We start from the raw sequence: 11,121 nt of genomic DNA on the forward strand, positions 1-11,121 counted from the left end.
CGCGCTTTCTATAACGTCCACCAGGAACATGTTAATGCACTGATAAGGCGCCGGCTCAGTCACTCGGTATTAACTTACCGGCATGTGACGTCGTCGGTGCCGGCCACCTGATTGTTACTCATTGTCTCTCACGACATTGACTCAAACTGGACGGATATAAATTCTAGTGATATAGATGGTTAGTTGTATGAGACAGGGCACCGAAAATTGGTCTTTTACCACAAGGGGCACATGAAATATCTGCATATCTGTCAAGATGAACTTGAGTTACGATGGAGCGGGCTACCAGACTCGGCAGTAAGGCAGCAGTTTTGCTACGACAAGCCACCGGGCACAATTTCTGGTCAATCTAGACGGGGGCAGAACATGGAATACACTCGCGATGTCTGCCATTTGGCTAGAAGAGGACTGCTACTAGACCTGTTCTGCCCGCCGAGTTTAATCAATTTAAGATGTCCCAGCTCGAACCCATTTACTTTTATGATGACTGCGATTCTACAACGGACAGAGACATTGGCCAAGGAACAGGCTGTTATCAGATGGTGCTCCCGACGGCCCTGTGGTAATGGAGACTTTGGTGTGAAGTTGAATCGCTTTCACAGAAGATGTGATCTGCCCATTGTACGAAAAAGTTCACATTGGCCAAATTATATAGTACATGACTTTTCCGAGAATGGTTATTATGTGCAACGGTTTAAGCGTCTAAAAAGAAATTATTAACTGACGCAAGAATAGAACTTATATGCGTGTAACGTTCGCCGCATCCCAATGGGGCAAGACCTGCAACGGCTACTGCATACAGTGCTGCGGACCGAGTCATTGTTATTCAGATGCCCGATGGCTAATCATTCGGTCTTTGAGTGGCAAACCGGAAGCCTTCGGCGGCAGATTGAACTGTTTTCATCCCTACGGCGCAAGTACCGCAGCGCTCACTGACTGACGGCGACCCTGCGTATTAGCCGAACTCATGAAAAACCATGCGCAATGGCTCACATAATCTACACTAAATTCGTAACGTACGGGCACGGTTGATATTATCTGACTGCTGAATTAAGTTGCCGGACGGGATTCTTCCGTGGGCATGACTGGTCTATGGTCATTGGCTCTCAGCCTGTTGGCCCTGGTATCACTTAAGTAAAGACGACGGTTGGGAAATGACCGTCGACAAGCGTGGCTTGGGTTTGCAATACCAAGCTTTTCTGGGCGTGCGTCGGACCGACAACCCCGTCCCGTAATGTCGTATGATGAGCCTGCGCGGAGCTGCACTGTCATGCTGTCAGTATCTCGAATCCGATGCACTATACATAATTTGAACGACCTTGATTGTTCAGATCAGCCTTTTTGAGTTATCTGCCTATTAGGTTTAACCAACGCGACAATCCGCGAAGATAAGCTGCTTTTGCGGCGTCGGACGTACTGAGTCAAACTTTGCTCTTCCCGATAAAGTTCAAGCGATACCACCCGTCGTTCGGTTCCACAAGTGTTTCAAAATTTGATATAATTTGAGACCATGCAATAGCAACCAAAAGAATGGACATTCAAAAATGGACAACTAACTTGAGTGGCTGCGGCTCGATCTAGCCGCGTTGAGCTTAGATTCTCCGGCAAGCCGGTCATCTAGTAATTCTGAAGGGATGTCCGGCCTGTCAAGCGACATCAATTCCACAATGGCTTTCGAGTGCTATAGTTGTCGCCACTGTCCGAGAGTAATGGAGCTTACATATAAATGGGTGATGTCCTGTCATTGGACATTTGCTATTTCGTCTTCATCTGTGTCTACCGTTTCCAAGCCTGTTTCATTCAGCTGTAACATATCGCCATGCCAGAGGTGCAAGACAAAGCGCCAGCCGAAGTCTCTGCTGAGGCTATGACCGACGTGTATTTCGAAGGTGCCAAGAAGCAGTCGTTTGTGGAGAATTTCAAGGAGGGTTTTAGATGGTATGAGAAGGGAATGCCAAAATCTGAGAAGTTGCTCTTATTTAAACTGGACACAATGATTCTCACCTTTACGTGCTTGTCGTCCTTCAGTTTAAGTCTAGACTTGCAGAACCTCACCAATGCTTATGTCAGGTATGTTAGAAAGTCGGAATGGTAATGCTTCAGAATTCAGTACTAAGATCCTGGCCGCAGTGGAATGAAGGAAGATTTAAATTTGGGTGGGAATGATTTGAACATGTTGACTATTGTCAATCAGATCCCTTACTGTGTTTTTATGATTCCTGGAACAATGTTAATGACCCGAGTCAGGCCCAGTCTTTTGATGCCCACTTGCGAAACCCTTTGGGGTATCTTCACTCTGTTGAGTGCATTTGCGAAAAATATCGATACTATGTACGCTTACCGATTTTTGGTGGGTTTTTTTGGTGCTATTTCATACACTGGATCAATCTTCATTATTGGTTCTTGGTACAAAAAGCCTGAAATGTCTCGTCGACTGGGATTTTATGCGGTATCAAGTCCTTTGGGTCAGATGTTTTCCGGATATTTGCAGACTGCAGCATATAACGGACTCAACGGCGTGAACGGACTAGAAGGGTGGAGGTGGCTCTTCATCATTTGCTCAATCATAACATTCCCGATTGCTTTATATGGATTCATTGCTATTCCGGATACTCCTGCTACGAGCCGAAGCTTGTTACTAACGAAGGACGAAATAGCGTTGAGTAGAGAGCGAGTAGGTATAGGCGCGGCGCCTAGGAAGACACTTTCGTTCGCGGTTGTCAAACAGGGCCTATCCGGCTGGAAATGGTATCTGTTTGTCGCGTCGTGGGCATTTTTGGACCAGAGTGAACAAAGGTTGTCCACATCGATGTCTTTGTATCTGAAGTACTACAAGAACGAATTCTCGGTCCCTCAGATCAACAATCTGCCGACAGTCACTAATGCGATCAGTGTTGTCACCACACTGGCAGCGTCATGGTATACCGATAAAACACGTAACCCTTTCTTGCCAGCTTTCCTTGCAACGTCTATGTATTGCATCACGGCATATATTCTTGTTGGTTGGTATGTTCCGCTCGGCGCCAAATTCTTTGCGTGGTTTATGGGTGGTTCCATTCTAGGTAATGCTGCTTAATGTGCCAATTAAAGCTGCTAGCCGCTAACCTTTCGTCTAGTTCTCCAATCACTATTGATGACTTGGGCTAGTATTCTTACCATCTCGGACCTGGAAGAACGAGCGTTCCTGACAGGAAGTATGAACTGTCTGGGAAATGCAATCAAAACGGGTACAAACATTGTTGTTTTTCCCGCCGAACAAGCGCCACGATTTAAGCGGGGTTACATCTGGACAGCAATTACTGGCAGCCTTCAACTCGTTTTCTTGGTCTGGATCAAAATGATGACCATCTGGGACGAGAAGAAAAAGCAGAAAGCGACAGAAATTATGCTGGGCAGCGAGATGATTATGGACGGCAAAATCCGGCAGGAAGAGAAGCGCAATTCATCTGAATAGAGAAGGGGTTGAGAATAAGAAGTTCAAATCCTGAAAACCAAGACGTGCGTGCTGTTTAAACGCAGCAATGTCACTGTATTGCGCCTAGTTTCCCAATAGAAATCGTCAAATTTTAATTTGATAATATATCATGGATATTGTGAGCCGTCTTCGTCTCGTCGACAAAACATAACCAGCTGCGTGCGCGCCACAGCTACTGTCAATGAGCTACGAATATCGTATGGGCAGAGTAAAGAGCCACAGCACAAAAAGACTGAAGTTGACATTGTCGCAGGATCTAATGGGTCCCCGAGAGTCCACAGCAGTTTTTACATGCCTATTTTGGCCCGTATTTTCGCTCTCTCGTTTGGAGTCTGCCAAACTGATTTTCCACTTTGTACTGGACGACGATCTGCTGGAACGTTAGAGCTTGAAGCTTTTTTTGTTGCTATTCGCTCCTTTGACTGAAACTCTTTACCCCTGAACTTCGTTCCGGATGGTTTGTGACTGACTACCTACTATTGTTGGACCCGAAACTTCTGGCATCGATATAATTAAATCACCAGCGCGGCAAATAATAGATCCGTTATCGATAAACATGTGATGCGGTAGCGTGGTCGGTTTGCATGGAAGCGTTGCTCAGTGGTTTCATGAACAACCGTTTTCACACGCGGCTTCAATATACTGCACTAATGGGTCGACTCGGATCTCGGCACCGTCAAAACAGATTTGTAGTGTTGACTGGACCATTGCGGACCACTACTAAGTGAAAATCGCTGACGGAACCGATTTTGTAGGCCGTTCACAGGTACTAACTACACTGGCGGGCCAAAGTGTGACAAAGGCATGGAGTCCTGACAATGCGCCCCATAACACCAATCATTGACTAAGTAGGTAGTAATTTCAAGTAGAAATCAATTACACTATTTTCACAGTATACTTTGCAACATTACGGGTTGCAATCAATCTAATAAAAGATATTCTATATAACTCTATGACCAAAAGTTCTATACAAACCCCCAAGCGTAAATCCAACGACGATGCCCTAGGTAAGAATTGCGAAACAATACCAATCGCAACAGATTACCGTCCCTCCCATGATATCAGCCATCGATGGCATACGGCCCAGTTCTTATCGACATTGAACCATGTATCGTTTGTTGGCTTTACTGTCACCATCCCTTCGACTTCGACACCGCCTGCACCGCGGAATAGATAGCTGGTGACCATATCCGCCCAAAGCCAAGACAACCGTCCCCGCTTGATATGTAGTTCGTCTTGATACTCACTAACGTATCCATACACAAGCTTTCCCCACTCAAAGACCTCGACGTCTAATTGCGCCATGAGCGCCCGCATCATCCTGTCCACCGAGATCAAACCCAGGTCTTGCTCCTTACCATCCCTTTTCGTCGACAGCGCGCGATACATAAAAGGCGTATGTTCACCAAACTCCTGCCTCAGCATGCCGACCAACTTCTTCACCCTCGCAGCAACAAACCTCAGTTCGCTCCACTTCAGCTGTGAATTCGAATTCCACCATATTTTAGTCTTCTTGTCCTCGGGCAATGACTTCTCTACCTCAGCATGCTCTGCTTCCCTAAAAGCCCGTTCGTCCCAGAATCCAGTCTGAAAAAGGATTAGGTCTGGCCGTTCTCCTCCCCACCCTAGTACCCGTGGCAAGGACGTGCGGTAAATTGCCTCGAGCCGTTCCTCAAAAGCTACAAGAGGCATGTCTTGTATCCACCACCAACTGGGTCGGTAGGTAAACGTCGACGGCAAATGCCACTGCACGATTGTCAGGTTGACAAGGGGGATGTGACATGACGCTGTAGTTCTCTGTTCCTTCGGCCGTCCGCCTTCCTCCACGAAGGTTGCGTTTGGGAATTCTTCGCAGAAATCTATCACCATGAAGCGGTCGACAGAGTCCCCGATAGTGAGAACACGGCGGTGCTGGATCCATTTCATTTCCTCCAGGATAGATTCCTCGTCAGCGTTTAGGACTTTCGTGTCGCGCCCCTCGCGGGCTTCGAGCTCGGTAAGAACATTGTAGTAGAATGCAAGCTTCTTGGTCCACTGAGTTGGGGCGAGGGCAAAGAATTCGGGTTCAACGCTACTGTCTTTGAGGAGAAGATCACCCGCATCGGTAGGGCGAGGATAGACCGCTTCGGTCGGGTCGAGTGCGTCTCGGAATGAAGGGTAAAACGGTACCCAGCGTGTGTCATCCACGGCGCTGGGTTCCGAAGGGAGGTAAAGGTAGCCTGGTATGCGGAAGGGATCAATGCATTCGCGGGGTGGACGAGTGCCGTCTATCTTATTTTGGTCAATTGGGCCAGCTGCGGAGGTAGTTGTTGAAGATGTGGTGGTGTTGCCGCAAGTCGGATCGGTGCCAGGAGTGCTGTCGGAGGAGATATACAAATACCCGACTAAAAAGCAGAGAAACACAAACGACAGCACGAATGCGACAAGTATGCGTGCCGGTGATGACCGGGGCAACATTGGATCGAGAGGTGAAAAGTCGGGGGAAATGGAAGGTCATGCAGCTAATTCAGGCACCGAAGATCCCCCAGGTTTGTTTGTTGCCGCGATGGCTGCACCTTAGATTTACCCTAACCTTTACTTGACGACCCGGCCACCGGATTTCTGCTCCCAACCGCAAGGCTGTGGAAATCATCGGATGAAGGCAGGGCTGGACTTGGGCCAAGTACCTTCCCGATTGTTACCATGCCTACTTCAGGGAGCTGGATGGTGACAACCTCTGCGACCTGCGTCTTGTTGCCACGATCCAGATCCAGATCAAGATGCGTTAGCGTAGAGTTTATTCAATAAGCTCGGTTGGAGGGACCTGTAGCATATGAATGGGTACAATCAGACATCATTATCTGTATATTTGATATACACAATTGCTGAGCGTAATAAATAAGTAGTGATCTAATGGTCTTGAATAATATTCAAGGTCACAAAGGCTCAGTCGACGCATCGCTGAAGGATCTTCGTCAGGCGTGATGTCCACCGGATGGCGACTTGCACGTGAGATTTTGGCATGCCGTGCGGTCGATGCCCCAACTGACAATTAATGTAGGCAAGAATAGGAGGTAAATCAAGGATTCACAATTTCCTCTTAATATGTGCTCTGTGGTTTAGGCGTGCTAACTTTGATGCGATGCTCTGATGCGCTGTTTACATCTTACTGGGCCGGCCGGGATCATAATGTCCAGTCAACCACCGTCGACATCGAACCTGCTCTTGCCTGCTTTGCTGAAGATATCTTCTCTAATGTCCAACCTCTGAACACTGAAACTGAACACTGTGCAAACTGTGAAGACTATACTGAGCATACCCCTATCACGTCTGATCAAATGGCGACCTACGACGGCGAGACGCGCCGATCTTACGCAGGAACGTATCGCGTGCACCGTCGCAACTCATCTGCTGTCACTTCAATACAGCGTCTCATGGACGCAACCATGGAGTACAGGTTGAGCAGCTTACTCCTACTGCCGTCTCTAGGCCATCTAAGACGGGATCTCCAGGCGGACAGGCTTCTTCCAGTGTCGTATCAATGACTAGTGATGAGGAGATCCGATATCTACACATCCGCAAACTTATCTTGGCAAACGATCCTGACAACGAGTACGAATTTGATATTAGCTCGTCTTCGTATGATCGACTCAAGGATGAATTTGGCAAGGACGTTGAGGATGACTCGTATGCAATGCAAATGTGAGAGGGAGACCGGAGTAACTCATGCTAAGTTTCGTTTCGCCCCGGGCCAAAGTCTGGGCCATTGCATGAGCCCGACGACGTTGATAAACAACGGCCGCTCAAAGTATATCATGGAGCCAGATGGAGTCATATATTTTGAAACGGTGGACGGGGAGAAATACAAAGTCGTTGTGGAAGTTGGCGTCTCCCAAACATATGACAGTCTGCTGGATAAGGCCAGGAAATGGTTATATGATAAGGAATGCGGGATCGTTGTCTTGCTTGCATTTTTCGAGAAAGAAAGTTATTCTGCCCCGCACAAGCGCATTTCGTTAACCTCGCGCCAGAGAGATGATCAGGTTGTAAGTATGCGACGGCAGTGGCTGTCGCCATTGTTCTCCAGATTTGGCCCCCTAGAATTCGGAGAGCGCACCTGGTTGGACGAAGTTTCTGAGGGGTTCATTGAGGTCGTACGTAAGGACCCCGACTCCGATGGCACGGAGGCTCTGCGGACTATGAAATATGTAAGGCACGCTTTGTTCCAATCGGTTAACCTAACCAGAATACTAACAGGAGTACAATAGGTTCTCATAGATAATGGTAGAGATATAAGCTCTAGCGTCCCGCGCTCAGTTGGTGATATTCGACTGGCCGAATTGATGACCGACGAGTCACTGGGCAGTGATGCTGCAGCTGGTATTGTCATAGATTTTTTTAATTCCGAGTATTTTATGGATATTGTCCGCCGTGCAGTAGTCAAAACCGCCGTGGAACGGTTCAAAAATGCGGTAAAAATTACTTAGTGCATGCTGGATTCTGTTGTTCTACACTTGTTTCTTTCATATATTTATCCTATCACCAGGCACTGATGCCGCAGCTTTTCTTGTCGATGTTTTTAGTCCGACGATTTTATTGATATTGTTGTCTGGTGCGCAATGATCGATATCGCTGTGGATCGGTTCGAGAGAAGCCCCGAGATTACTCGTTTAGCGGGTATTTATCCTCTGTGTCTGTTCACTAATCTACATATATGTCGACATCAATATGTGCACCTACTTGACGATCCAGTCCCCCATGCGTTGTTTGTCGCAGAATTTAAAATGTACCTGTGTTCTAATGCCACCAAATGCTCTAAATAGTCACCTTGCAAGGTTGATGAAGACCCTCCGGAACAGTAAGAACCCTTTCCAGTGCGATCAGTGGGTAAATCGGAGTCTAGATCGCGTACCCGCAAGACCGTCCATTGTATATCCGGCGCGATAATGACTAACAACGAAGTATCTCACCGCCGTAAATTAGTAGTGGTCATATAATGTTCGTCTAAGTTGACAAATGCGCAGTCGTTTCAGCGGTGAAGGATCTTCGTGGCCTGTGACGACGTCGGCGGATTGGTGCGCGTGGCAATTTCGGCTTGCTCTACTGTCGATGCCTCAATGACAACTAATGCAAGGCAGAATAGCGATGGTTGAGGTAAATCAAGGATTCACAATTTTCCTCTTAATATGTACTCTGTGGTTTAGGCGTGCTAACTTTGGTGCGGTGCTCCGATGCGCTGTTTACATCTTGCTGGGCCGGCCGGATCAATAATGTTCACTAACCATCGGTCGACCTCGAACCTGCTCTTTGCCTGCTTTGCTGAAGATATCTTCTCTAATGTCCAACATCTGAACACTGAAACTGAACACTGTGCAACCTGTGAAGACTGTACTGAGCATACCCCTATCACCTCTGATCAAATGGCGACCTACGTCGGCGAGACGCGCCGATCTTACACAGGAACGTATCGCGTGCACCGTCGCAACTCATCTGCTGTCACTTCAAATACAGCGTCTCATGGACGCAGCCATGGAGGACAGGTTGAGCAGCTTACTCCTACTGCCGTATCTAGGCCATCTAAGACGGAATCTTCAGGCGGACAGGCTTCTTCCAGTGTCGTATCAATGACTAGTGATGAGGAGATCCGATATCTACACATCCGCAAACTTATCTTGGAGAACGAGCCTGACAACGAGCACGAATTCGAGATTAGCTCGTCTTCGTATGATCGACTCAAGGCTGAATTTGGCAAGGACGTTGAGGATGACTCGTATGCAATGCACAAATGTGAGAGGGAGACCGGAGTAACTCATGCTTAATATAGGTATCCCCGACTCTTTTATGATTGGACACGTCAGGTTGTCACCGTCGTGACGGTTCCGACTAGGCTACATGAGGACACGTCCTGCGCTATTCTCAAGAGACTTTACGACCGCGTGGAATCCCTCATGCAAACTGAAGGGATCCGTTTGCCCCAGGGCCAAAAGCTGGGCTCTAGCAATAGCCCGCGGACGTTGGTCAACAACAGCCGGTCAAGGTACTACATGGAGCCCGATGGGATCATCTTCTTCCGCACAAAACGATCGCTTGACTTTAAGGTCGTGGTCGAAGTTGGCGTCTCTCAGACACACGATTCTTTGCTGGAGAAGGCGCGGAAGTGGATCTTCGGAAAAAAATGCAAGGTGGTTCTTTTGCTTGCCTTCAATGAGGAGACACGTTACTCTGCGCCACAAAAGTGCATTCGTCTAAAGTCGCACCAGCTGGAAGAGCGCGTTGAACAAATGCGCTTGTATTGTGAGTCGCAGGATCACTCTCAGTTCGGCCCATTGGTGTTTCAAGGGCACACCTGGTTGGACAAACTATGTGAGGGGTTCATTGAGGTCGTGAGAAAGAACCCGGACTCTGATGAGGCGGACGCTGTGTTGAGAATGAAATACGTAAGGCTCGCGTTGTTCTAATCGGTGAAATGAGAATTGCTAATACAAGTGATAGGTTCTCATAGAAGATGGTAGAGACAATAGCTCAAGCATCCCGCAGTCAGTTGGTGACATACGACTGGGAGAATTGATACCCCGGGAGTCAATAGGCTTTTATGCTGCAGTTAATGTTGTCGTCGACTTTTTTAGTTCTGACGATTTTATGGATATTGTCCGGTGTGCAATGATCGACACCGCTGTTGATCGGTTCGAGAATGCCACCGAGATTATTGCCTAAAAGTATTTTTATATTCCGTGTTCTGCTCTCTACTTCCACATATTTTTCCCCTCAATACATTAGGATCTGAACCAATGTCGAGATAATAGACGATCTACAAGAGTGTCCACAGTGAGATGTAAGCTGTGACTGCGGCCTCATGGAGACTTAGACAAATCCTTTGTTGCAAATTCATGCTATTAGTTCATAATTACTAACGTCTACTACTACTGCGACATCTCGAAGCGCATCGTCGAGGTGACCGAGCTGAAAATTTGCTTTTAGCGTTCGTCCGGCTGCAATTTGTCCAATCGGACCACAGTCAATCCTCTCGAGTTGACTCCCGCCTGGATCCTGGTGAATCTGTCATTCGCTTCATATGCTTTACGATCCAGAGAATATGTATGGACTATCGATTTCTGCCAACAAATGTCAGTCTCAATAATCCTCAATAATCGCTAGTGAAACTGTCCGATAAGACTTGACGGTCGCGCCGGGTAACAACCTATCTTTAAACTCTAAATTGAAGAAAAGCACCGAGGGCCGGCGGCAGTCGTGTCTGGCCACCGGTCTTCACTGAAGATAGGCAGCAGTTAGATGTCTAGATACAACATGCACCTATATTATCCCGCTATTCGGCCAAGTAATGTGGCATTTTAAGAGACCCTTATCAGCTAGACACGCGCCAATCGCCAGAACATGCATGGGAGTCGGGCTGGGCATGCTGAGCCGACCGATCCTGTAGCAGTTGCGCCGGTCCCATACAACAATTTAATACAAACACGTCATCTCCACTATTTGGTATACTACAAGTAACTTGTAAATTTGTTACTGTATACTTGTACCGTCGTGAGTGTGGGCCACGACCTGAACCATCCCATTTCCTTGCTGCCCTAATTGGCTTGGGCTCGTCTCTGCAAGCGCTTTGCGCCTAGTCGCTATTCCAACTCCACGCTTCCTGTACGCCTCTTCGC

At 47.6% G+C, this 11,121-nt stretch overlaps 4 protein-coding genes across 4 annotated transcripts; 3 read left to right on the plus strand and 1 right to left on the minus strand.

The window, feature by feature from the left end:
• Nucleotides 1-1,332: 1,332 nt before the first annotated feature.
• POJ06DRAFT_6219 (major facilitator superfamily domain-containing protein) lies at nucleotides 1,333-3,607 on the plus strand. Its single transcript, XM_056191286.1, has 3 exons — nucleotides 1,333-2,070; nucleotides 2,131-3,062; nucleotides 3,117-3,607. The coding sequence occupies exons 1-3, from the start codon at nucleotides 1,820-1,822 to the stop codon at nucleotides 3,452-3,454; spliced, it is 1,521 nt and encodes a 506-aa protein (XP_056047175.1). The 5' UTR covers nucleotides 1,333-1,819; the 3' UTR covers nucleotides 3,455-3,607.
• A 746-nt stretch (nucleotides 3,608-4,353) lies between these two features.
• Nucleotides 4,354-5,967, minus strand: POJ06DRAFT_242672 (uncharacterized protein). The gene has a single exon (XM_056186248.1). It carries the CDS (start codon nucleotides 5,930-5,932, stop codon nucleotides 4,517-4,519), a length of 1,416 nt encoding a protein of 471 aa, XP_056047176.1. The 5' UTR covers nucleotides 5,933-5,967; the 3' UTR covers nucleotides 4,354-4,516.
• A 1,028-nt stretch (nucleotides 5,968-6,995) lies between these two features.
• On the plus strand, nucleotides 6,996-7,941 carry POJ06DRAFT_264557 (uncharacterized protein; the record flags this gene model as incomplete). The annotated part of the gene is made up of 3 exons (XM_056189013.1): nucleotides 6,996-7,141; nucleotides 7,212-7,662; nucleotides 7,723-7,941. The coding sequence occupies 3 exons, from the start codon at nucleotides 6,996-6,998 to the stop codon at nucleotides 7,939-7,941; spliced, it is 816 nt and encodes a 271-aa protein (XP_056047177.1).
• A 933-nt stretch (nucleotides 7,942-8,874) lies between these two features.
• Nucleotides 8,875-10,168, plus strand: POJ06DRAFT_272405 (uncharacterized protein; the record flags this gene model as incomplete). The annotated part of the gene is made up of 3 exons (XM_056189561.1): nucleotides 8,875-9,224; nucleotides 9,279-9,891; nucleotides 9,947-10,168. The coding sequence occupies 3 exons, from the start codon at nucleotides 8,875-8,877 to the stop codon at nucleotides 10,166-10,168; spliced, it is 1,185 nt and encodes a 394-aa protein (XP_056047178.1).
• Between the last annotated feature and the right edge of the window lie 953 nt (nucleotides 10,169-11,121).

This window comes from Lipomyces tetrasporus (assembly GCF_029532465.1).
Source record: "Lipomyces tetrasporus strain NRRL Y-64009 chromosome Unknown POJ06scaffold_1, whole genome shotgun sequence".
Taxonomy (NCBI): domain Eukaryota; kingdom Fungi; phylum Ascomycota; class Lipomycetes; order Lipomycetales; family Lipomycetaceae; genus Lipomyces; species Lipomyces tetrasporus.